The sequence below is a fragment of the Camelus bactrianus genome, chromosome 14 (assembly GCF_048773025.1).
Source record: "Camelus bactrianus isolate YW-2024 breed Bactrian camel chromosome 14, ASM4877302v1, whole genome shotgun sequence".
Taxonomy (NCBI): domain Eukaryota; kingdom Metazoa; phylum Chordata; class Mammalia; order Artiodactyla; family Camelidae; genus Camelus; species Camelus bactrianus.
The window spans coordinates 30204128-30230030 of NC_133552.1; the positions used below are offsets into that span (position 1 = coordinate 30204128).

General features: G+C 46.7%; 1 protein-coding gene across 18 annotated transcripts in view; it reads left to right on the forward strand.

Moving 5' to 3' along the window:
• Positions 1–3519: 3519 nt before the first annotated feature.
• LOC123615342 (uncharacterized) overlaps positions 3520–25903 on the forward strand; it is a 156319-nt gene continuing 133935 nt past the window's right edge. For 15 of the 18 annotated variants that reach the window (XM_074378264.1, XM_074378266.1, XM_074378263.1 and 12 more), the window contains exons 1-6: positions 3819–3834; positions 5817–5937; positions 11343–11587; positions 12192–12292; positions 12831–12966; positions 25337–25496. In XM_074378264.1, coding sequence (XP_074234365.1) covers positions 5877–5937; positions 11343–11587; positions 12192–12292; positions 12831–12966; positions 25337–25496 — 703 coding nt within the window. In that variant the 5' untranslated portion in view covers positions 3819–3834; positions 5817–5876. Of the gene's footprint in view, positions 3835–5816; positions 5938–11342; positions 11588–12191; positions 12293–12830; positions 12967–21474; positions 21510–23662; positions 23755–25336; positions 25497–25903 lie in introns of all 18 variants that reach the window. The other 3 variants (XM_074378275.1, XM_074378272.1, XM_074378274.1) reach the window with 3 other exon arrangements.

Consider the following 25903-nt stretch of genomic DNA (forward strand, 5'->3'; position numbering starts at 1 on the left):
GATCAAAGGCAAGATCTTTTTGCTTTATGCTGTTAACCTTAGCCAGGGAGACTGGGGGATCTTCATATATATTTTTAAATTTGGTTCACTCTGCAGTTTGTCTTTGTTCTTTGTATAATTTTGAGAAACTCTTTATTAGTGATCATTCTTCCATCAGATTGAACAGGGTCCAGGGGGAAGGACCAAGCCTGTCCCATCGGCCATCCTATGTGTCATGTCCTGGGACCCAGTGGATGCTCAGCACGTAAGTGAACCGACAGGAGTGAGTGAAGAGATGGGAGCATCTCCTTATTGTGGTGGCTGCTCTCCGATGCCTTGAGATTTGGGGAAGGGTTTACAAGTGCCGAGGGGAGAGGTCAGGTCCTCTGTGCTCTTCCTGAGTGCCCGGGCTGACCCATTCTGCCAGCCCCCTCTGGGCAGCCAAGGCGAGGAGCTGGGCCACCGGGGGTTGTGCTGATCAATAATCCACCTTCACCCCAAGTACGGGGGGTAGGTACACCTGGTTGTAGACTCTGGAGTCAGGCCCTTGGAGGAATTCCTCACAAAACTATGTTTTGGACTTTTTATTTTTCTCTATAACCTCCAGCTGAAGAAGAAGATTGTCTTAGACACATGAAAGGTGAGGACGCCTACTGTCCTCTCGGAACCCAGGTGGGGCTGGGAGTCTGCTGTTTGTATAGCTGGTGGGCTCATGTTTCTTTGGACATCCCTGTGCCTGAATTCCTGCAGTACACTAGGTGGTAAGGATATAAGGACTGGGGTGCCTGGCAGGGAGGGAAGCGGGTCGGGAGACTGCACAGCTGGGGAGATGTTAACCTGGGGTGAGCGGGAGCCTGCTGATGCATGGCATCTCGGTGCAGGGAACTCTCCACACTCAGAGGGGTTCCCACTCCTGCAGGGGCCCTTTGATCAGGGTGCTGGGCTGTCAGGGGACCACAGGAGTCCCAGTGAGAATTACGGTGCCTTCAGGCAATGGGAAGTGAGGGGTCCAGCGACACTTAAATTAACTGTGCACCCAAACCCAGCCTGCACCTCTTTCAGCCTGTTTCCTAATCTGCAAAACTGGAATTATATTAACCATCCCCCGGGATCTTTGATGGGCTGGGACAGACTAGACAGTCAGGAGCTGGAATTCCTCTGTCCCTTGATTCTTTTCCTTCTTTCTGACTATTTCTCTCACAAGCTCTGTCTCTCTGTCTCTCTCTCTCTTTCACTTCTAACTTTCTCTCATGCTCTGGTTTCATTTGATTTCCAACCACGGCCCCTCCCCCTTGCCAATCCCCAGATGAGTGAACTTAATTTCTGTGTGTCAGTTCCAAATTCCCAGGAAAGATGCTCTGTCTCCCTCTGGATCTGTTGTCCAACCCATCAGTTGTGGCCAGAGGAGCGAATCTCTCTGGGACCAGTGGAGGGTCTCTGCCCAGCCCCCAGCCAGTACTGTGGGAGCACATAGCTCTCCGAGGAGGAGGTACTGGCTGTGACCTTGTGTCAGTCAGTATGAATTTATGTCTCCTCTTGCCCCACCTTCATCCTCCTAAACAAAGATGAATATTAAACACTCCTGGGATTTGTGTCATGAACACTCAGGGTGGGGGCTAAGGGGGCTGGAATCTCTGCTGCATTTAAGGGGCTACAGTGAATCCCCAATGAGAGCCTGAAAAGGGAACACCACTGGCTCCACCCGGCACTTAGGACGATGAGTCTGCGTGATGTTGAGCTAGGCTTCTGACCACAGCTCAGGGGTCTGGTCTGACCAGTTAGCCTTTGAAACCAACCAGCTTTGGATTCTTCAATCCCTCCCTGAGGTTTTACCTGAACCACCAGCTTCTGTATCTCTGAAGACAGATGATGAGGACCCTTCACTTAAGCCGTTCGCACAGCCCTGTGCAGGCCTTTGCGCTGCACGGTCTGCCCGGCGAGCTGACCGAGGTTGGTATTTTACTGATGTTAGAAATAGTCTGGTTTCCCAATGCACTGTTTCACTGAGCAAGCAACAGAAGCCACTTCTCGCTGATAAAAGCAAAAAAGGGACTTAATGAAAAGATACTAGGAGGGTGTGTGCAGAGGCCAGGACTGGAGCCAACCCAGGAGCTGTAGGGGGTGTTAGGGAGCCCCAGGCACCAGGCCGGGTGGGGTGATACCGGGCCCCCTGCCACCCCAGAAGGGACCACCCTCCACCCGACCCTCCACCTCACTCACTGCAGATTCATGTCTTGGCAGGGCCAGGTCACACTGAAGCCACCAGCCCACACCTCAATGGGGGAGTTGGCCCCGTCTCAGCTGAGGGCGTGCCTGGTGTGGGGAGAGGCCCAGTTAGAGGAAGGTGGTTCTCCTACTGTTCCGAGTTAAGGTGCAAGTCAGTGCCCATCACACAGGAGAGCCAGGCTGTTCGGACCTCACTGTGGTGACTAGGCAGTCTGAGTTCACTTATTACTTTCTATGTTTTAAGGCCCTGGAGGGAGAAAAAGTGAAGGTTCTAGTACTTATTTTGTGTTTCCCACGTACCAGGTGCTGTAAGCAAGCCACTTCAGACAAGGCCCAGAGCAACCACGTTAATAGGCCACAGAGAAAGTCGTGCAGTCAGGCCTCTGTGGTCCCGAAACCCATGTCCCCATCGGCTCGGTAGTTACCAGTGGAAACTGGGGGGATTTATGGGACTGTTTGCTCCTGTGGGGGCTGGGATGTGTGTGTTTAAATCCACATCTTCAGAAACTCGGCTAGAGCCACAGTCACTGATTGCACGGAGGCAGAGGAGGGGAGGCTTCCAGCCTCTGGTCCAGCTCTTGTGGAGCTCAGAAGTTGCTCCTTCTGTCCCGAAAACAACACCAGAGCTGAGGGAGCTGCAAACCCACTGATCTTCTTAGATCCCAGAACACTGAGGGGAAAAGCTGCTTCCAACCCAGAGAGGCAGCCGGGCAGGCTTGGAGAGTCACAGCTCCCAGGGCAGAACCCGCTTTTGTAAGAACCCCGGGGGCAAGCGGATTTAACAGGTCCCTGAGGCCAGCGGGAGGCTCAGGGTGGGGAAGTCTGAGTGTGAAAACTCCAGGGGGCCAGTCAGAGGGGCCCCATGCTCTTTTTCATGCATTTTACATCCAGGACCGTGCCCTGTTCTCAGAATGAAGGTCAGAGAAAAACCCCTTATGCTTCCTGCCTGGAAAGGAGAAAATAACTCTATTGAAATATACCCAGAACATTCTGTTTCACTGGGGGAAGTTGTTTCTTGTTTCTTTGTTTTTTTAATGAGAAATTATTTTACCAGAGCCTAACCAACCTGGGAGGTGCTCAGGCTCATGGCCAGAATCAGAAGGCTGGTGCACATCCTCGCAGTCAGCCTGACCCCTGGAGGCGGGTGTGGTGCGTTTGGGGTGGCGGCGGCGGGAGGGGGCTGCCCAGGCAAGCTGGTTGTTTCCTTCTCTTCCCCGCAGCCTGGCCTGGAGGCGCCCTTGGCCGCAGGAGATTCCCCGGAAGTCGGACTCCAGGTGAGCTTGCGCCTGGGAGGCGGGGCGGTTCGGTCAGGGGTGGCCGCAGCGGCAGAGGCAGCGGCAGAGGCAGCGGCAGCGGAGGGGAGTAGCCCTGCCCCTGGCTAGCTGGTGGATTATCTCCCGTCTCCCCGGAGGCCGGGCCTGGGAGCGGCCTCTGCTGCCCCAGGTCCCCGGACACACCTGTCCCACTCAGCTTGCTGAGGAGGGGAGCGGGGCAGTGCAATTAGGGTGCTGCAGGGGCAAAGTGGGTAGGGGGCCCGCCGCCCGGGAGCCGGCAGTTTGCTCCGCTCCACCCCGCGTCGTGGCCTGGGGGCGGCCTCTGCTGCCCAAGAAGCCGGACGCCCGTCTCCAGGTGAGCTTGCTGCTGGGGGGCGGGCGCGGTGCGGCCAGGGGGCGGGTAAGCTGGCACAAATAGTTTCTCTCTATGGCTTGTCTTTTCATTTGCTTAGCGGTGTTTTGAAGAGCTTTGAAGTCTTTATTTTGATAAAGTTCACTATATCACTTACTTTTTAAAATAGATTATACTTTTGGTGTCATAGCAAAGAAATGTTTGCTAAACCTAAGGTCATATTGCTTAAGCCTATGCTTTTCCACCTAGCTGTTTTATAGTTTTGGATTTCCTATTAAGATCTATGATCCATTTTGAATTAATTTTTCTGTATTTTGTGAGGTATGGGTCAAAGTTCATTTTTTTCTTTTTGCATATGGATATCTAATTGTTCCAGCACGACTTGTTGAAAAGATCCTTTCTTCACTGCATCCTTACTGAGATTCAATTGTCCATCTAAGTGTTGGTTTAGTTCGGAACATTCTATTCTGTTCCATTATTCTATTTTCCTGTTTTACAACAATACCATACTTTCTGATTTCTGTAGCTTTATTTTTAAAAAAGTCTGAAAATCAGATAGTGTAAGTCTTCAAAATTTTTCTTGTTCAAAGTTGTTTTGGATATTTGTGATTTTTTGCATTTTTATATGAATTTTAGAATTAGATTTAAATTCCTTACGTCCTGTTCTGCCAAATTTCCACCCATGTCTTTGGCCATCTTCAAAGCTACATTTTCTGAAGAAGTTCTCTAGATCCCAGGTGAAAGGAATTTTTCTTCTTCTGTGCTCCATACACACTTCATAATATTTGATTGCATTTATTCATATTTAGCTGTATTTATTTGTCTGATCTTTCCTGCCATATAGTAAACCTCTCAAGATTAGAAATCTTGACTTGGTTCTCTCTGTCTGCTGAGAAAACTAGTTCTGTGCTTTTCATGAGTGAGCCCTGCAGTAAGAGGTATCTGAAGCACACATCTAGCTCATCACTTGCATATTGTCAAGGAATCCTGCAGATTTAGAATTATTTATTGTTTGTTATCTCCAAGACAGCTCAGTGTTTATTATTTCTATTTCTACTGCTGCATTTTCAAAGAGCAATGGGCTAATTATTTTCCAAATATCAAAACATGCTACAATTGACTTGTGATGCTAGTTATGCACTGCTGTGTCTTAACAACCTGCTCAGTGTTCACAGGCTACTTCACTCATGAAACTTTTGGTAGGATGTCTTTGGCTACTTGAGCAGCAGTATCTGAACTGACTCCTCCTGTATTTCCAGTGTCCCCTCGATCCCTCTTCCAGCCCTTCCTGGGGGACCAGTAGTTCTGCCCTCAAAAAGCCTGTTGTTTCTCAAGAAGAGTTTCCTGTGAAATATAATCATGTCCCTCTTGTGGGGACATTCAGTCCAGAGATTTGGCGGCAGGGGAAAATCTTTAGTCTGCTTTTGGTAGAGCCTAAACTCTTCCATAATTATTAGAAGCAAATCCAATGAGGAAACTGTGTTGGCATCTAACAAATCAGCATCAATGTCTGATGAGGAAGATCAGCTTCCCCACCCCACTCAGGCGTCATGTTGATGTGACACTCACCTTGGCTAACATGTTCTCCTGTGAGCAACGTAAGTTTGAAGATATTATGAATGGCTTTTTGTATTTATTCCTTAGTCTTTCCACATTCAGTATGTCTGGTGAAATTATATGAATCCTACTTACTTGCAGCCCAGCACTAACTTTTTTTTTTTTTTTTTTAAGAATCACGTGTTTAAAAAGCTAGTGGACAATTTGTTAGAAGATAGAAGTCCTCTTAGATTTTGGTCCTAAATTCAAATCTTGGTTAGTGGTGAATGAAAATTCCCCTTAAAATTTAAAATAAGGTGATATAAAGTTTTAAAAATAGTTAAATTTTAGTCGATTTCTTTAAACACTATAACAGTTATTTACCTTTAACCTGTTTCTGGGGCAATTTTGCAATGATTCCCTCTCTTCATTGATTCTGTCTTTATCAGATTCCTTGAGAGGCCCTTGTCATCACTGTCAGTATCATCATCATCATCATCATCATCATCATGGAACAGATTCCTCTGGGAGATTCTAGGAAAATAAAGAGATGGATGGGGAGACATGTAGGTGAGTGTATGCGTATACACCGAGAACAATTATTAGACGTTAGATACACAATATCCATTCCATTTAGAGAAGAATGTGGTCATGAAATCCTGATGTGGTGAACGAAGGAAGTGGTGGGAACAGGATGGTCAATGGAAAGGAGGAGGAAGTGAGCAAAGCTGGGAGCATAGATCTTCTGTTAGGAGACAAGCACATTGGTGTGAATGAAGGGACTGTGGTGGCAGAACAATGTGTCCCCCACCCCCACAGGGAAGCCACCTGTGACATGTTACTGTAGACAGTAAAAGGGATGACAGGCATTTTAGGACAAAAATCTTAAAAAATCTTAGAGGATTTTCCTTCTAAATTGGCTATTAACCTTTTAATCCCATAATACGTTGTTAAAGATTAGTGCCAGGTTACAAATAAACAGGATTTGTATAATCTCACCAGACGTACTGAATGTGGAAAGACTAAGGAAGAAAAACAAAAAGCCGTTCACAGGTGTCTTGAACCTTTAATTGCTCACGAAAGGAAATGTTACCCAATGTGAGTGTCATAGCCACATACATAATGCCTGAGTGGGGTGGGACAAGGGGATCCTGAGATGAGGTGATAGGGAGAGTAGCCTGGATTTTCCAGGTGGGCCCATGTAGTCACAGGGGTCTTTACAAGCATAGGACATTTCCCATCTGAGTTTAGGATCAGAGGGAGGTGCAGCCATGGAGCGATGTTCAGAAAGGCTGCTGGCCATGAAGATGAAGGAAGTCGTGGGGCACAAGCTAAGGAAGGTGGGTGACCACTGGAAATTGGAAAAAAAAACAAAAAAGGAAACATTTTCTTCTAGACCCTCTAGAAGGAAGGCACCCTGCTGGTACCTTGAATTTAGCCCAATGAGAACTGTGTTGGACCTCTGACCTCCACAGCCATAAGGTGATAAATCCGTGCTGGTTTAAGCTATTAAGTGCGGGGAGCTGCCTCAAAGACTGATGGTCGAGCACTCAGCAGTTAACAATCCTGTTTGCAAGACATAGCCCTGGGAAACTTGCTCTGCAAAGATTCCCTGTCCCGCCACCCCACCTTAAAGATTGTAGATTAACAGGTGTTTGTCCTGGAAGAGGATCTGGACTTTTTCCTTGCCCAAGGAAAACAAGATAAGGAAAGCTTGACATCTTAACTTTATGACTACAATAAATATGTCCAAAACAGCATTGTAAAAGATCTTGAGGCACACTATGTAATCTTCCCTGGTATGCAATGTTTTTCCTTCTTAAGCATTATAAAAAGAATCAGTGAATAAACCACGGCGGCGGTGGCAGGTCTCTGTCTTGGCAGTCTGCAAGACCCGTCCCTCTCGATCCCATTCTTTGTGTGTGTGTCTGTTCTTTTTTCCTAGTTGTGGCGACCGCGTTTTCAGACCTGTTCGTTTTGCCCGCAGGCTCCGGCAACTAAGCTTATGGAAATTTGTTACAGTGGTAATAGAAAAATAACATAGTGAGCGGTAGTGTAAGGGATTAAAAGTCTAGGATGGGGTGTGGAGAGGATTCTGACATTTACACCTAAAAAACAACCAGGTGAAGTGGGAAGGTTTTTAAGGAAGACCTACCTGGCAGGGCTGTTAAGCAGACTGTTTGGAGTGAAGAGAGCATTAGAGTATAGGAATCAATTAAATCTCTACCAGAAAAATAAGGAATAAAATCTAACAGGGCTTCAGTGTTAGTGGGTGTAGGAATGGAAATGGGCAGAGAGATATAAACATTACTTTGAAATTAGCTACAGGTTTGATGACTGCATGTTTGGGAGAGTTAGCCAATGTGTGGACTGAAAGTTTGCATCCCCTCAAAATCCATATGTCGAAACCCAATCTCCCAGGGTGATGGTATCGGGAGGCGGGGCCTTTGGGAGGTGATTAGTAGGATAAAATGAGGTCAAGAGAGTAGAGTCCTCATGAATGGGATTAAGGCACTTATAAGGGGCCCCAGAGTACTTGCTTCTCTCTGCTCTCTGCCCCATGAAGATAGTGGGAAGACAGCCATCTTCAAGCCATGAAGGCAATCCTCTCCCAGATACCTTGATCTTGAATGTCTCAGCCTCCAAAACTTGAGGAATATGCTGGTTGTTTAAGCCACCTGACCCATGGTAATTTGTTACAGCATCCCAGACTGACTAAGACAGTGGAGAATACCTCCGGTTTGAAACCGATTGCCTGGAGAATGCTGAAACCCAGGGAAGCGGGCAGCACAGACGTTAAATTACTTAATCCTGCCAGCACAGTAGGAGATAGAGTCTACATATTCCTCACCATTAAAAGGTTAGGAAAAAGAGGCACAAATAAGTAAAATAATAACAACAACAACAACAACAACAATAATAAAAATTTCTCCAAGATTCACACAGAACCCCCCAGACGCAAAGTAAGAATTTATACTTAGGCAGGCTGGCCCCGGAGACCTTGCTCAAAACTACTAAATCAAATGGCCTGGCTTATGTGGATCTTTTTTTTTTTTCAACTGTGATATGACAGTACTGTGTCCAGTAACTTATAACTTCAAAATACCTCACTATAAGGGAATCATTAGTCACGGGCGTTACAAACCACAGAAAGCTAGATATACAAAAATAACCTATTAGGGCAAGAAAACCACTAATATTTCTAAACATCATATGTGCTGAGCCTCTGCTGTAAAATGTTTATTTATAATTCTGCCTGGCTACAGAATAACTTCATAATTCTGCATTTGGCTGGTGGCTCACATATTGGACAGCACGGGCCTAGAGAACTTAAATGACTTGCCGAGCCTCACACAGGAAGCTCATGGTGAAATCAGATCTACAATCTGGGACTTTTCCTTCTTATCCAGCAAGTCCTTCATGGAGGCTTAGAAGCTTCTCCTTTGGTGCCCAGCTTTCTATCCATGCTTATGACATCTTGTCATGTGTCCCAGCCTGCTCCTGATCATCAGCCGGTACACACTTCCGGTCTTTTCTGACCATGTAATATCTCTTAGCAATTTTGGCTACATCAGTTCTTATCTGGAAGGGTAGTGGCTAGAGATGTAAATGTGTCCACAAGAGCAGACTGACAGATTTTTCATAAACATAGCAGGAGTGGTCAAGAAAAGAAAAAGTCAGGAAGAAAGACCAGCAGAAGCAAGTCATTTAATATACCAAATGAATACTTTCAATGTTTGGTTGTGTTACTGAGTCCAAACTTATTCTGCTCACTGCAGGACAGGCCAATAAATTGGAAGACCACGCTTTGTGGCAAGAAATAACGTCTTTAATTGAAAAGCCAGCTGACTGAGGAGATGTCAGAGTAATTGTCCTGGAGAACCATCTTCCCCTAGTCACAATTCAGGCTCCTTTTATATTAAAAGGGAAAGGGGGTATGCTTGGTTGTTGCAAACATCTTGGTGTAGGAATCTTTGTTGTTAGAATCCTTTGTTGTTGCAGCTATCCACCTGGGTCAGATCCCTGTAAACCTCCAACAAAACAAATGTTATCTTCTGTTCTGCAACATGTTATCTTTATAAGAATGGAAAAGTGTTAATATCCTTAAAGGTCAAAGCCTTGAGAATAGGCTTTCCTGTCTATTTCAGGCTCTAGGCAACATTGTTTTATAAAAGGTGCAGAACCAACAAGACTAAGCCTCGGAAACAGAGCACAGGGTTAAAGTCAAAGAAAAAGATGTAATATGGAGTCAGATTTGTTCTTTCCTATTACAATAGTGCCATGGAGAAACCACTTTGGGCAGCTTTTTGTGGGGCCCTAGAGGCTTTCTCTCTCAGCCTCTGGGCATCTCTGTTGAAAACCCTTCCTAGCTGTCTGGCCTGCTGGAAACCCATTCCACCTGGTTTGCCCTGAAGATGTGTTCTGTTTATAACTCATTTATATTCCTTGGAAAACAACTCAATAAAAACTCAATTGGTTTTCCTCCAGCTCCCCTGGGCAGGGGTCAGGGATAGCATGTTATTATTTTATAAAAAATATACATAATAAATGAAGTCATAAAACAGCACTGGGCACATAGGAGAGAGTCAATAAATGCTTCCTAGCTTAAAGCAAAAGTGACGGCTCAGTTATCCACGGCTGCTGTACTTGCTGACCTAGTTACTCCTTCCCTCCATTACACTTTTTTTTAACTGAAAAATAAACCCATGCATATGTTAAAAAAAAAAAATTCAGACAGCACAAATATACACAAGGGAAAGGTTTCCCTCATCCTTTGTTCTCTCAGCCCTCCCTGGAGATGCCACTGTTTACAATCTTTTGTGAGCTTTTCCAAATATTGTATGCACATTTCAACCTATGTATGTAAATTCCTTTAAAGTTTTACTTATTTTTAACCTAAAAGGATTTAAACCCTCAAGTGGCTTCTGCCTCGATAATAGCAAAGAACAAATCAGACTCTGTATTAGATCTGTTCCTTTGACTTTAACCCTGTGCTCTGTTTCCTAGGCTTAGTCTTGCTGGTTCTGCACCTTCTGTAAGACAATGTTGCCTAGAGCCTGAAATAGACAGGAAAGCCTATTCTGAAGGCTCTGACCTTTAAGGGTATTAACATTTTCCCATTCATATAAAGATAACAAGTTGCAGAATAGAAAATAACATTTGTTTTATTGGAGGTTTACAGGGATCTGACCCAGGTGGATAGCTGCAAGAACAAAGAATTCTAACAACAAAGATTCCTACACCAAGAAGTTTGCAACAACCAAGCAAGTAGGAAAGAAGCCTGGATTCTGACTTGGGGACATGGTTTTCCAGGACATTAGTTTGCCATCTAGGTCTACAGAAACTTGCTATTCCATGCCCCAACACCTGGTCTCCTGATTTATTGGCCTGTCCTGCATTGAGGAGAATGAGTTTGGACTCGAGAACACTCCTATCTACATAGCAAGCTGGGCACTGGAACCGAGGACAGCTCTCCCACAACCAGGGACCTACTGTGAGCCCTTCATTGTTCCACTAGGGTGGAAAGTGGTTTACCCATGAGAGATGGGGACTATGCACTGACACTCGGGCAGTCTGCTCTGTCTGGGTCTCTGAACTTGTGCCTCCGGCTCCCTGACAGCCCAACACCTGGGACAGTGCAGCTAAGGCAAAGATCATGCCTGCCTCAGTTTCCCAGCCTGTAAAAGGGGAATTTATACTCTTCCCAAGGTTGTTCTAAGCGACAGCGCCAGTGAGTGTTTCGTTCTGGGAGACACAGGAAGCCCAGCTCCTCTTGGGGGCAACAGGTGTGATCCCTGTAGGGGTTCTGCAGGGCCTTGGCTGGAGGGCTTGACCAGGGAGGTGAAATTTGAGCTTCTGGGCTTCAGGGGCTAGAGAAGGGCATGGAGGCAGGACTGGTGCCTCCTTCGGGGTTCCCTTGAAGGTAAAGCTTTTTCTCTTCATCTCTGCTACTCCCCTCCCCCTTCTCCCTCTAGATCTCTCGCTTCTCCTTGCTCCTCCTCCGTCCATCTCTCTCCCTCCACTTTTCGCTTCCTCTCCTACTCCTCGCAACTTCTCCCTCCCTGGACTCCCCAATGTATCTCTCAGAACCCAGAGCCCAGTGCGGATGGCTGGCCCTCCCGCGCATGCCCACAGTTGGATGCCAGCTGGACCCCGCGGGTCCGAAGCTCCAGTTCCGAGCCAGGGATCAGCCCCAGTGGCTGCTCGGCTCTGTCGCCCGGTAGGCCTTTGGCTCCTGCCCCGGGTCGGGGCCTCCGGCTGTGTATGTGGAAGGTTGGGGGCTCTGGGGAAGGGGGTCCGCGTGTCACAGCCTGGGAGGGCTCGAGTCAGCGAGGAGTGTCCAGCTGAGGGGCTCGCGCCAGCCCCCTCTGCCTGCGCCACCTGCCCCGGCGCCCTGTCCACACCTGTCCAGGGCTGGGCACGTACCTGCCGGGGACATGGCCACCCCCGTCCATACCGCGGCCCGCACCTGCCACCTCTCGCCCCAGCCGGGCTCCCCTCAGTCCGCCGCCGGCGCCCCCTTCCGCTCTCCCGCCGCGAGTACCCTCCTCCCAGGCTCCCTCTCCTCGGCATCAGACCCCGCCCCGCCCCTGGGCCTGCTATGTCCCGGGCCGGCAGGATCTGCAGAGTCGGGCGGGGATGGGGGCGGGGACGGGGGCGGGGATGGGGGCGGGGACGGGGGCGGGGATGGGGGCGGGGACGGGGGCGGGGACGGGGACAGTGGCTGGTACTAGCCTCTGAGCGGGGCTGCAGCCCGCGCCCCCTCCGCTTTCCCTGCCCCGCCACCCCTAGACTGCACTCCTCTCCCTTTCTCTGTCCCCGAGGTCCAGCTCAGTGGCGTGGATGCTGTTCCCTGGGGCCGAGATCCTCTGGCTGTAAAGCCCAGCTTCTCCTGGAAGAGACTTGGGAAAAGAGAGCGCCAACGGTGAGCTTGCTTCTTTCTCCTCCCTCAGTGTTTCCGCCCCAAGTAAATACCCTTAATACTTTTTCTGGTGTTAGGATGGTGGTGCTTGTTGATGTCAAGTGTTTTTATAGTGAGCGTGATCACAGTGTTGAAAGCAGGGCTTGTTTCACTTAAAAGTGAGCTGAGGAGTAGGGGCAGGGCTATACTTAATATGTTTGAGTTGTTCTGCAGGAGCTAAGGCCCCCACCCAGGTGGAGGATGGTAACTTCAGGCTGAGCACGAGATTCCTGGAACACGGCCCTATTACCTACCACCAACTAGTCAGAAGAAAGTCACACACCTGGAAGCCATCAAGCCTCATTTTGCCTATTAAAAACTTTACCCTAATAAAAAAAAAAATTCACCTCAGAAACCATCAGAGAGTTCAGGGTTTTTGAGCACGAGCCACTGTTCTCCTTGTTTGGCCCTGCAGTAAAAGCTTTCTCTACTCCAAAAACAAAAGCAAAAAAAAAAAGAGATGAGGGCATGAAGCTGACATTCTCCATCCCCCCTCTTCCAGGGTGAAACATGTGACCGTCGATTTTAAAAAGATACAGTCCCTAACTAGTCCAGCCCAACTAGTGTGTGTTAACAGGAGCAGCACCATCAGAGGCATTTTGGAGACCCAGGAACATTGCAGTCCTAAAGATCTCCTGGTAAATTTTTGTTTGGTTTTGTTTTTCTTAAATTGTGGGGCAGACTAGTAATATAGAGGGAAAAATAGTGGCCCAGAAATATTTTTTCGTAGAACAGCTTTATTGCGATACTGTTCACACACCATGAAGTCCATCCATTTAAATGGTACAGTTCAGGGGCTTTTAGTATATTCATAGTGGTGCAACCTTTATTATTCCAGAACGTTTTCATCACTTCAGAAAGAACAGTGGAAATGAATGATCTATCCACCCCTCCCCAGTGGTGGTTCTAAAGAAGTTTCCTGGGTTTTCCTGGCTTTTCCTGGCTTTTCCTGACCCTAAATTAGCTTGTTACATTCCATAAAAAATCTGGTAGGAATTCTAATCAGAATTGCATTGAATCTATATATCAGAACAGGAAGAATTAATGTCTTTGTGGCGTAAACTTTTTCTACCCATAAATGTATCTGGGACCCTATCTTTTCATCTGTCCAGAGCCTGGCCTATGGAAAGTCTTCACTAATTTGTTGGGTCTGTGAATAATGAGATTATATATATCGTTGGTTGCAACTGTAGCTTTTCATGAAAGAGAAAAGTAACCTCAGTGAAGCCAATTGACTCCCTGATGGTCAGAAAGAGTGACAGCCATTGCTGGAGTGATCGAGTGGACTTGGTGCTTGCAACCAGTGTTCTCCACCACCTACATCTAAGGGGATTACAGTGTTCTTTTATTTATTTATTTATTTATTTTTAAAATTCTTATTTTTTATTAAAGTATAATCAGTTTACAATGTTAGTTTCAGGTGTACAGCAGAGATTCAGTTATATATATGCATATGTACATGTATATTTTTCAGATTGTTTTCAGTACAACTCATTACAAAAAATTGAATATAGTTCCCTGTGCTATACAGTAGGTCCTTGTCATTTTATTTTATATATAGTAATGCGTATCTGATCATACTAAACTCCTAAACTGTCCCTCCCCCTTTCCCACTTGCTAACCACAGTTTGCTATGTCCATGAATATTTCTAGCAATATCCTTTTTGCTAGTAATATATGCTGGTTAATTGCCTTCATTTTCAGTAATTCCATTTTATCTGTGGGTGTTTTTCTTCTGGTAGGCCTGCATGTGGTTTGCATCCGTGTTCATAAAGATCTGTATTTGTGAGAACTCCAGGCCTCGTGTAGTGCCTGGCACGGAGCTCCCGCTGAGCTCATGCTTGAACTGGGAAAAACCATATCAAAGTTGGAATTTCCACTGTGGTTGAGACTTCCAGGTTTCTATAACCTGTTTAGCTCAACTTAATTTTGGCAGCTCCCATACTGGATAATTTGGTGGAACTGCATCATACGACGGTGTAGAGAGAGGGCTTGTGTGCTTCTTCTCTTTCCTTTTTCTAACACTTATTCTCCTGGGTCTCCCACATTCTTCCCCAGTAGTGCCCAGGGCTGGCTCGGTGCTGCGCTGAGGCAAGATTTGTAAATAAGGCCCTTTCCTCATCTCTTCTGAGCCTCCGTTTCCTTCTCTGCACAATGAGGGCTTAGACTACATAAGTGTTTTTTGGTTTCTTTTAAACCCATGTCTCCTTTTGAGAAACAGATAACTCAATTCTCTGCTCCAACCTAATTCTTCAGATTTTGATATGTCCTCCAAGGGGTGACACAGCTCTTTGTGGAAAGTTAATGTGACTTTGGTTCTTTCCAGGTAGCAAAGAAAAGACTTCAGAGATTTATTGCAGGGAGGGGGCAGGAGGGGGGCAGTATGTCACACTTTCTAGTGTGAGAACTGGAGCAGGGGCTTGGATTTAAATACAGCCTCTTATGTGGCCTCTCTCTAATCTTGCACAATGTGATAAACTTCTCTTTTCCTCCGTTTCTTCATGTGTCAAGTTGGAGTGACATTATTTTAGGTTTTCATGAAGCAATATACACATAAGTCATTTATGTCTCAGTAGAAACCTGACCTGTTAGAGAATCAGGGGTTTCTTTAAAAAAAAAAAAATCTTGTCCATAACACTCTGTCTATGTGTATTTGAATTTCCTGGAGTGTGTGGGTTGAGACTAAATTCCATCATGGGACAGGTGGCCCCTGGGTCTGGGGGGACCAGTTTCCTCCTCCTCCCCAGTCCTCTTCATCTCAGTCCAGGATGAAGTTCCTGCCATTAGAATTACACAGACTTCTTGTGGATATGGCTTTTAATTTTATTGTTTCACTGGGGAGGGCTGCTGTCATGATTTCCGTGGTCAGATTTTGGTGACCTGAAGGCTATGCAATTGGGGGTTACTATTTAAGTATAAGAAAAGAAAGTTACAAATACAAAATTAGACCTAGGGTGGAGGCAGGGGCTCTTGGAAGTGGGGACCATTAGCTTTGTCAGCTTCAGGTGCAGTGGCCTCTGGCCATGAGGACCCATCCTTGTGCTCTGGAGTTGGAGGGACCAGTGGGCTCGGTGGGAATGTTTACTGAGTGTATCTCATGGGCTGTGCATTGTCCTATTTGTACTGTGTGTTTCTTATTTAAGACAGTGAGCTCATGTAATCTCAATAGCCTCTTTAATAAAATTGGACTTTTTATTTTGAGATGTAAAGTAGATTCCCATGCAGTTGTAAGAGATAATATGGAGAGAGCCTATGGACTCTTTGCCCGATTTTCTTTCATGATTCCATCTTGCAAAATTGTAGTACAATTTGTTATTGACTCACTAACACTTTGAGGTTTGTGTTATTACTCCCATTTGTATTCGTGAATAAACTGGGGTTTAGAGAAGCACACAGGCCTGCCCAGGTCACCCACATGGTTAATGTAGAGTCGGGTGGAACGTGGGCTTGGGATTTCCAGGCAGTACCATTGTGATGGTCTGTGGCAGGGGCAGCATTCACTTGCGTGTTTATTCATTCATTCAACAAACTTATTGAGTAACCTCTGTGGGTCAGATGTCTTCATAGGGTTATCTAATTCTTCAGCAGTACTGAGAATCAGGTAATATTTTCTTTTTTTTAATCTGAGAAAGTTAGCTCTGAGAGTTTATAACCCCCCACAAAGGAAATATATCTCATAAAGGAGGGATACTAAATGTGTACAGTCCCCCTCTTTTTATGCAGGTGGTACCCTAGGCATTTTACATTTGCAAACTTCCATAATCCAGATATATTCTTGTAAGGCAAGGATTTTTTTTTTTAATTTAAGTATAGTCAATTTTCAATGTTGTGTCAATTGCAAGGTCTTTTTTTGAATTTTGAATTAAAAAAAATTAATATTTGATGTGGCATAGTTAGGTTTATTTATTTGTTTCTTTTTTTTAATGGAGGTACTGGAGATTGAACCCAGGACCTCATACATGCTAAGCATGGGCTCTGCCACAGAATGGTACCATCCTCCCCAAGTCAAGTTTTCTTCTCCATTATTCTGCAGCTTAGTAGTTCAAGTAAATTGGAGTTGAAATCCAGATCTTTTGATCCCACTGTGGTTCTTTTCTTTATATTCTGCTGAAGGGGGGTGAGGAAAGCAGTTCCTTTGTTCATTTCTTTATTCAGCATTTTTGAGCACTGACTTTGCATCAGGACCTGGCTAGGTGTTGGAAACTGAAAACAAGAAATGACCCTTTTCTTCAGGGGCTGGAAGCCTAGACCAAAAGCTGGGTAATGTGATCCGACCTATGGTAACCATGTGCAGACGCTGAGGACAAACTGTACCCCCGGCTTTGCTTGGGCTTCCCTGCCTTACGGCTGCTACACACCAGGTCACCGCATTCCAGAAGGGCCTGCAGCCCACAGCAGAGTGTGTACCTCAGTCTCCTCTCCCCTCTCAGCAGGGCCTGCAACATGAGCATCCCTACTATTTGCAGTGTGCTGAGGACAACCAGAATCTCCCCGTGGTGGTCCAACATGTTGGGGATCGTCTCAGAGGAGAATTTCTTTTGCATCTATAAGTGAATCTCCTCGTTGAGCCAGATCAGCCCGTGCGGCTCCCAGTGGGCACTCTGTATCCACTACAGGCACCACTACTGGCCCAAGAATGGGTGGAGTGAATTCCAGACCCACCGCAAGGTCATGGGCCTTGTCACCCTCACCGACTGCCTCTTGGACAAGACATTCGAGAAGCTCCACTTGCAGAGGAGCTGTATGGCACCACGCTCTATGACCCTCAGCTCTTTGCCTTTGGGCTGCATGGGGAGGTGGTCAAGCAGCCACCCACTGATGTGGCCTTCAACCTACAAGGACTGCATAGTGGTGGAGAAGAGGGTCAAGGACATCATCGAGTCACTCTTCATCGTGCTCGTGTCCAAGAGCCTGGACAGGGCCCCCGACAATTCTAGGGACAATATCCCCCTCCCCTGCATCCCGTTTGAGAAGGAGGACTTGGTAGGACTGGACACAGACAGCAGATAAGCCTACCTGGGGGCTGGCTACCCTGGCTGTGTGCCGGGTTTCTTCCCTACATCCAGAAAGGGATTGGCAAGGAGGAGGGCTGTCTTGTAGCCAAGGGGAGAGGGAGGTGCAGCCCGCCAGTTTTCAGACGTTTACAAGTGTTTCCGCCTTTGGTTCAGAGAGATCCTTTTAGGGTTAGTGTGGACACTTACTCTCCCTTTTCAGCCAGAACCCCTGGTGGGACCCCTGGAGTTGCTGTCCAATAGAGTAGCCACATCCACTGATGCTAGGAGCACTGTGGGTTTATAATTATTTTCTTGTACCTCTTTTTTTTCTCTTTTTTCTGTTTACTCTTGGACCTCCCTGTGAGCATGTTGTTGGTTCTGAAAATGTGGTCTGTGTACACCCTGCATTGGATATAGCGAGATTGCCCTCCGTGCTGCCTCCATCACATTAAAAAGCAAAAACTTAATGGTTGCCTTGATTCATGTATTATCTCAGTCATGTTTTTATTTTCTAATTTTTTGGAATTTTTGATTTGTTATCATGTCACCTGCTGGTGTTTGATACCTGGTAGAATCCTTGTTTTGAGAAACATGTTTGGTCCTCCTTACATTTGGTGACAAATGAGCCCTTATTAATTTTGCTTGTTTTGAGGAAATGAGATGCGAATTGATTTAGGCGGCTTCTGTGGGATGTTTTTCATGGGTATTTTCACTTGGAAAGTCAAAGTCTGCAGCAACTTGCTTGATTCTGGCTTTTACAGAAACGTGCTCGGCACGCGTTTCCTGGATGTCACTGTGTGACGTGCGTGACGGCGCTTCCAGGCCTGCGGTCACTGGTGAGGAAGTGGCCAGCTCGGGGGTGAGCAGCTGCAGGGGACGCTGTTGGAGGAAGCAGTCACCGGGTTTTCTTTTGCTTTTGCCTTCCCCATGCCATTTACTTTACTTTGTCCTCGTAAAGGGGCAGAAGCGGGTCTAAAATCCATGTCACTCTTTTACTCCCTTTACGAGGCTGGTTTCTCTGAGTATCAGGACAACATGGCCTTCCCCTAAGTAGCTGGCTTACTTGAATCTGGTGGACACAGGGACGGCTAAAGGGGACCGTAGCTTCCTCTCTGCTTCAGCCAGTGGGCATTCAGAGCCGGGTCTGTGGTTTGCCTCAGCAGCCGTGCAGGCCTCCCTGCACCAGCCTTTACTATTAACTCATTTTGGCAGTAAATAGCTGACTCTGTGTCTGTTGCAGCTGACGTCCACCACTGACGGCCGTGTCGTTAGTTTGCGGTAGTGAGATTCCAACATCCCAGTCAGCCGTGAAGGGAGATGCTTTGACCGACCTAGGACATTGCATTTTCACCCCCCACCCTGGTTCATCTCACCTGGGGGAAGGGTTTGGCCACCACCTTCATGCTGGTCATGGGACCTTGATTCTCCTTTCATGCTCTGGTCCAAATGTGGACACTTCATCCTTCACTGACTTGGTCTCGCTTCAGACATGCCAGATTGTCTGAAAGAGTCCATCACATTCTCGGAGGGAACAGAACAGTATTAAGTGTCGCAAGTAGAAGGAGTCTAGGCTGTCCGAGTTGGCAAATGCAGGCTGGGATCTGTGATGGCTCAGCTGTGCCCTGGACACAGGCCTTTCCCGTGGCTCCTGAGATGCCAGGGGTCGGAGTGAGAACAGCCTTGCCTGGGTTCCTCCATCCTCACCTGCTCACTGGCATGAGTGTCTGCTAACCAGGAGCTCCCCCAGACCTCAGGCCCTTCGAAGTTCAGACCACGGGAGAACCTTGAGTCCCTTCTCTTGGGCCTCATTTGTAAGAATCCACTGCCTTCTGAGGTGACCCGTGCCAGGAGATGCCTCCCCCCTCCAGGGAGCACCCTTCGGAGGACTGTGACTCACTGCACCATTCTGTGAGCTTCCAGAGTTCCGGCCGTGGTCTCTGCAGAACCAGACTTGAGATGGGCTTAGCGACGGAAATGACAGGACCAATCCAGGGCAGGGCTGGTGTGAGGGAACAGGGGAAATTGAATGTGACTTCAAACACCTAGGTGGGTGCTGGGGCTGTTACTAAAATGGGAACCCGGGAGTTACCTGCAAGGGGATGAATTCCATAGTAAATGGTGGACATGAGGCATTTTAAGATGCCATTTGTCACCCGAGTTATGAATTCAAAGAGGCACTCCGGTCTATGAGACTGGGGCTCAGGTGAAGGAGCCAGACTAGAGTTACACGTTGGGAGTCGTCATTCTTAGCTGGTGTTCACAGCCATGTAGGTGGATGAGCTCATCTCGAGATGTACAGACTGAGGCTGAGGGAGGGCAGGGCTGTGCCTGGGCTGGAGGAAAGCCCAGACCATGCAACTTTGGTGTGTCAGTCAACAGCGTTTGGGATGTTCAGAGCAATGCCATTTATCCTCAAGGGGCCGGGGAGGCGGGCGGTGCCGCCCAGGAAGAAATCAGAAGGGAGGATCTTGGCCACATGTGCATCTCAGGGAGATGCAGAAGCCACAAGATCTGGGCGGGACACCTCCTCAGAAGCTGGAATTGCATTGGGGAGTGGGGAGAAGGTAGTCACACTCACCTGTGAGGGAGGGAGGGAGGCCTGGGGAGCCCCCACCCCAGCAGACTCGCTTTCCGATTTCCACGTAGAAAAGGCAATCAGAGGATCTGAGGTGAGAGGGGATGGGGGTAGGGAGGGGAGCCAACCTGGAGAATGGTGGTTGGACAGTTCTGGAATATTCTCCCTGCCAAGTAGACATAAAATAAAAAGAAAAAAAAGAAACTCTTAAGAATACGGATAGTGACTAGGGAGGAGGCAGTTCTTTTTCTGGCCTCCTAAGGGTAAGGCATGTATCCGGGGATACACAAAAGAATCGGGCATTCTGTCCCGGGGACATGATACTTACCGGGGAACAGTGCAAGTGTAAACGGGGAGAAGGGCAGCGGAGGGAAACTAGCCAGGCCCCATGTCAGGTACCAGTCGGCCGCCCTACTTGCACGTTGCATTCACATCCATGCCTCCCAGGTGGGCGGTGGCAGCCCCCTTTTGCGGATTGGGAAGCCTTCTCAGAGGGGTTAAGGAATTGGTCCGTTTAGCAGCTAGTAAATTTTGTAGCAGGATTCAAGCAGGGCCTTGTCAGACTTCAAGGGTGTGATTTCTCTACTAATTCCGTTACCTACCTGTTGTACGTGGAATGGTGAAGTGGGTCAGTTTTGGAGCCTTTTAGAAAAAGTGCGATTTAAGTGCCTCAGGACTGTTTCACAAAGCTCAGTGTTCTTTGATGGTTCAGAAGCACTGCAGTGCTTTACGCCCCACAGAGGTTAGGTCTTACTCCTTTGACGATGACATGGTTGCAAATGACGTACAGGTGCAAAACCAGACTTAACAGCTTCTGAAGGGAAACTCTCCAGTTCTCCCTTGATCGGCTTTCTTCCACGGGATGTAACTGTGCTGCAGTTTAGGACTGAGATTTCTGTATGGAGTGAGGATTTGTTATCCAATGTTGGCATAAAATGATCAGATGGAGAAAATCGCCATTGACAGTTTATTTTTGGGTTCATTAGACAAGATGTACTATCAGTTAATGGCCCAAATAGCATATGAAATTGAGTACAGAACTTGCATTTCTTACTTTCTACTTATAGCTGTCTTCGAATTTAAGGTTGTCTGCTTGGAACTTCAGCTCCACCACCAGGGCACCTGTCAGTGTGTTGGTGTGATTGCATTTACACAGTGCATGTAATCTGGGCTTCCTTGGTCCCAAATGCTCCAGTGCAGAATCAAGGGCTGTAGTCATCACTTGGTCATGCATATACTTCTAAAACTATATGATGCCAAAAAAAAAAAAAAAAAAAAAAGAGACAGAGAAATTAACTTATCAAAGTTCCTTCCGATTCTAACTGCAAACTGTTGTTGAGCAGCTCTGGTTTCCTTTGGATATGAGTACATACATTTCTTTGCATGTAACCTGGGTTTTGGACTAGAACACCAAGCTCTGGCTTTCCATGAGCCACAAACATAGTAACCAAATTGCACACATATGAAATATTTTATTCTTTTTTCTGAGAAAGACTCCTTGAATTTGGGACTTAGGCTGTGATTTTTGCCTTTTGCTTCTCCCACCCCTCTTATCATCTCTCACTCCTTCTTCCCAGGTGGCCTTCAAGAGTTCGTGTTCTCAAAGGAGCAGGTGGGCAAACACCCATTTAGTCACCATGCAGTGCTGCTGTAGAGGGAGCCCAGCCAAGAGCTAAAGGACATTATCAGAGAGGACTTCCTAGAGGAAATGGACTCTACATTCAGTTGTGAGGACAGAGTAAGAATCAGCCAGGAGAAGGGGTCAAGAGGGTGGCTCAGGTGGCAGGAGCAGCCCGGGCAGAGGCCTGGAGGCTTGTGGGTGGGGACTAGGAGAGAGTGCCCTGTGTGGTCCAATGTGGAGGGTGCCCCTGCTGGGGAGGACACTGGAGAGGGCCTGGGGTGGAGGGCTTTGGAGGAGTTTGTTTTTCACTAGAACTGACAGAGGAGGCAATGAAGGTTGTCAGCAGGAAGTGACCCTCAGGAGAGGTACTCCTGGTTTTGCTTCTGATGTTCTACAGAAAGAAGGGGTTGGGACCGGTGAGAGCAGGTCTGTCTGTCCCTTTGAGACCCACCCCTTCATTCATTTATTCATAACACGCGCACTTCTAAGTGTCTAGGGGAGAGGGGTGAACCGATAGTAGTAAGCAAAATGTACTTGCTTCTTGCGAGCTTAGCAGTGTCAGAAGTTGATTTAGCTTGGAATGTTTTAGGAACACAGCAGGGAAACCTAAACCAAAGTGCAGGGATTGGAGGCAGGGAAGTTTTCCTTGAGAAACAGAATCAGAATGAGCCAGGAGGCAGGTGGGAAGTAGCTAGGCATCAGGTTAGGGGGCCCCTGAGGTCACTGGGGACCTGGGTACTGCGGTGAGGCTGGGCGATGAGAGGCGGGGCGGGGGTGGGTCTAGAACTGTACCAGCGAGCCTCCGAAGTGTTTCAGTGGAGGAGTGATGTAATCAAATTTGTGCTTTGGGAAAGCTATCCCTGCTCTCTCTCGCTCTCTCGCTCTCTCGCTCTGTCGCTCTCTCACTCTCTCACTCTCTCTCTCGCTCTCTCTCTTGCTCTCTCTCGTGTGTGTGTGTGTGTGTGTGTGTGTGTGTGTGTGTGTGTAGCGGGGAGGACGGGGTGGGTGCCACTGAGTGGGAGGGTCATTAGAAGACCACTCACAGGCTGGGACGCGACCAGTGGGAGAGGGGCGTCAGTGCTGCATGGGGACAACAGGGACAGTGTGGATGTAGTATTTCCTTATGGAGAGGGCTTGTTAGAGGGGCTGCCCTAGCGGCGCCTTGTGGCTGGAAGAAAGCAGATGATGGCAGTCATGCTGACTTTCTTCTTCTGTCCTTCCCTGCCTTGTGTGATGGTTTTAGCTCAGCCAATACTTGGAACAGAAGAGCTAAATTGTAGGGTAGCCCAGGACTTTGTTGAGCTCGTTCAAGTGAGATCTGATAGGATTTAGGTTTGTGTTCAGATCTGCACGTTCACTTAGCTAGAAATTCACCGTCTTTTGCATTTCCATAGGGGTTTTTATTCTTGATAAAGATTGCTTTCTTGGTGAAAGGAAATTGAATATAGCTGCTGTTTTTCTCAAAAATATCTTATCTTTAAAGAAATTTAATATTCAAAAGAATAGGAATATTCTGAAATGGTAAATTAAGGCTTCAGTGTAGTTTCTTTGGTTTCAGAATTGACATGGAATTAGAGCCTTTGCATTACTTAATAGCACATCCTTGTCAGTATTTAAAGAGCTGTTAGTGAGCCCCCCAGGCCCCAGCTCTCAAAGCATCATTAAAGCTTGCTCTGAAATTGTGAATTTGTTAAGGTCTTGTTTGCAGAATACAAACAGTTGGTTTATAATATATAACATAGCTCTTTTTATAAAATAATATGTTAAAAGTTAAGAAAGTAGAAGATAGATATTAAACCTGAAACATAAACATTCTTGTGCTAATGTTGAGACTGGAAATTTTGAAAAGAAAAATCTTTCTGTAATATCATCTACATGAAATACTTATATGCCTATCACATTTGAAAAATAACTATGCAATGTTTTTTGAAGTCAGGATCATTCCAGCTCAGATACTGGCAGTGATGGTTGCTGGTTTTCAACTGTAGAGTCTAAATTTGCCTTCTTTGCTTTTTTTTTTTTTCTTTTTTGTAGTGAGAGTGTTGAGTAGTGTTTTGCCAGTATACTTTCGGGGCAATTTTGGGGCAGACGTCGTGCACCAGCAGTGAGACATTTCTGTGCATTTTACTTTCTGGACATCACAGGGCGCATGCGGAAACACGAGGGGGTTTGTGCCTGCAGGCTGGGATTCTTTAGGACTACCTGGTCCATCACCATTTTTCCTGGAGCTGCTCAGGTCAGTGAATGACTTTCTGTGGCTTGGAGGTAAGGTGGTCTGATGCAGATGATCAGATATGTAGTTAAAGTGCTGTTACTTGAAATAAGAGAAAATCTTGAAACACAGCTCTAGAAATACAGGATGATGGAGGAGAATTGGCTGAGCTGCTTGCAGTGGGGAGTCTTCTCAGGTGACTCCCTCACCGTGATACCTGCCAATATCCACCCCAGCCCTTCACGGTAGTCCTGCCGAAGCAAGCATGCCCTTTGCTCAGAAACACGCTGAATTTCCTTGTGTCTCTGTGTGTTGGCTTCTTTAAAGCACAACTTGCCCTTTGCTTCAAATGAAATTCTTGTTAGGAACCTCTTACACTCATTCTTCCAGACCTTGCCCAATTGTAGCTGCTGAGTGGATGAACAGAATACAATATCTCCATGTAGTGGAATATTATTCAGACATAAGAATGAATAAAAAAGTGAAAAAGGCCACCTGCTCTGGGAAGTCCATCCTGACGGGTCAACCCGCCCTTTTCCCTTTGAAACCCCACCCCTTATACTCCTCTCTATTTGATAGTACTTACCACCTTCTAATAAACTATAACCTTTGAAAAAATAATAAGATGCTAATACCACTTTGAAATGGATGACCATTAATAACAACATGTTAAGTAAAAGGAGCCAGACACAAAAGGCAATATATTGTTTTCAGTGATCTGAAATGTCCAGAATAGGCACATGTGGAGGCAGAGGGCAGATTATGCTTGCGAGGGGTTGGCTGGACAGGGGGATGGGGAGTGGCTGCTAATGGACAGGGGATTTCTTTTGGGGTGATGGAGTGTTCTGGAAATAGATGATGGTAAGGGTTGCACAACCGTGAATATACAGAAAGCTGCTGAATCTTACCCCTTTATGTGGGTGAGTTTTATTATATGTGAATTATATCTCAATTATAAAACACTGGAAAAAAAAAACTCAGTCAAAGGACAGCCTATCCTGGGCCTGCCCCGCAGTGGGGTCTGTCAGTCTCCCTCTGTGCTTGAGATGCTTGTGACATGGTTTTCTCCTGCAGGGACTGTCTCCTGAAGGTGGGAGCGGGAGGAACGATCCATGTGTTTCCATCATCTAGCATTTTGTAGATGTTCCCTAAATGCTTGTTATTAATGCTCTGGGAGTAAGGATTAAAATGGGGCTCTTTCCTGGAAGAAGCTGTCAGCTCAGATGGCCTGCCAGCCACTTAGGATAAATACGGGTCAGAGTGAAGTAACAAAATTCTCTGATAGAAGTTTAACAACGAGCTGTAGTACACACAAAGTAGAACAGGTTCTTGAATGGACTTACATTTCCTAATTTGGCTTCTTAAAGAGTAGAGAGAAATAAAAGTGGGAAAGAGAAGAAATCAATGCAAAAGAAAAGAGAAAACATGTAAAAATAATTAAGCTGAATGAGAAAAGGAAATGATGGGAGCTTGAGTATGTTGTATTGAAAGAGAAGTCTGTAAATCCTCATGACTGATGGCTGGAGGGTAGCTGTCAGATCGGGCACTTCTCCAGGGTGAGAACCCATCCGGGCCCCTGGCCCACATGGTGGTGACGGGCTGTCAGCTTCCTACAGAGAACGGTGTCCTGTGTTCTTGGCCTCTCAACTTCAGTCCATTGGAAATGTACATTGGAGCTTCCCGGGGGCTCCACGACGTGCGACACCACAGCAGACAGAGGGCAGAAGTGCTTGTGGGGACCCGGCTCACTTGTGTTGAGCAAGACGGTAAGGAAATTTGTAGAACTGTAAAATGATGCCACTCTTCTGGCGTTTTGTTTTGGAAAACAGTTATCCTTCATAAAAATTTAACATTTAATGGGCTTATTATTTTAATAGGAATGAATACATAAAGTTTTAAATCCTTCTCTATTTTTCTTCATTTTTTTTTAATGGAGGTACTGAGGATTGAACCCAGGACCTCTTGCATGCTAAGCATGTGCTCTATCCCTGAGCCATATCCCTCTCCCGTAGTTTTACTTTTGAATATGGTAAGTATCTGTAGGTATAACCTGCACACACACACAAAAGCACTCTTTGAGATCCTCAGTGATTTTTCAGAGTGTCAGAGATATCTAAGACCAAAAAGTTGGAGGCCTACAGAGCTAAAGAATACAGATGAAGACTGTAGCCCA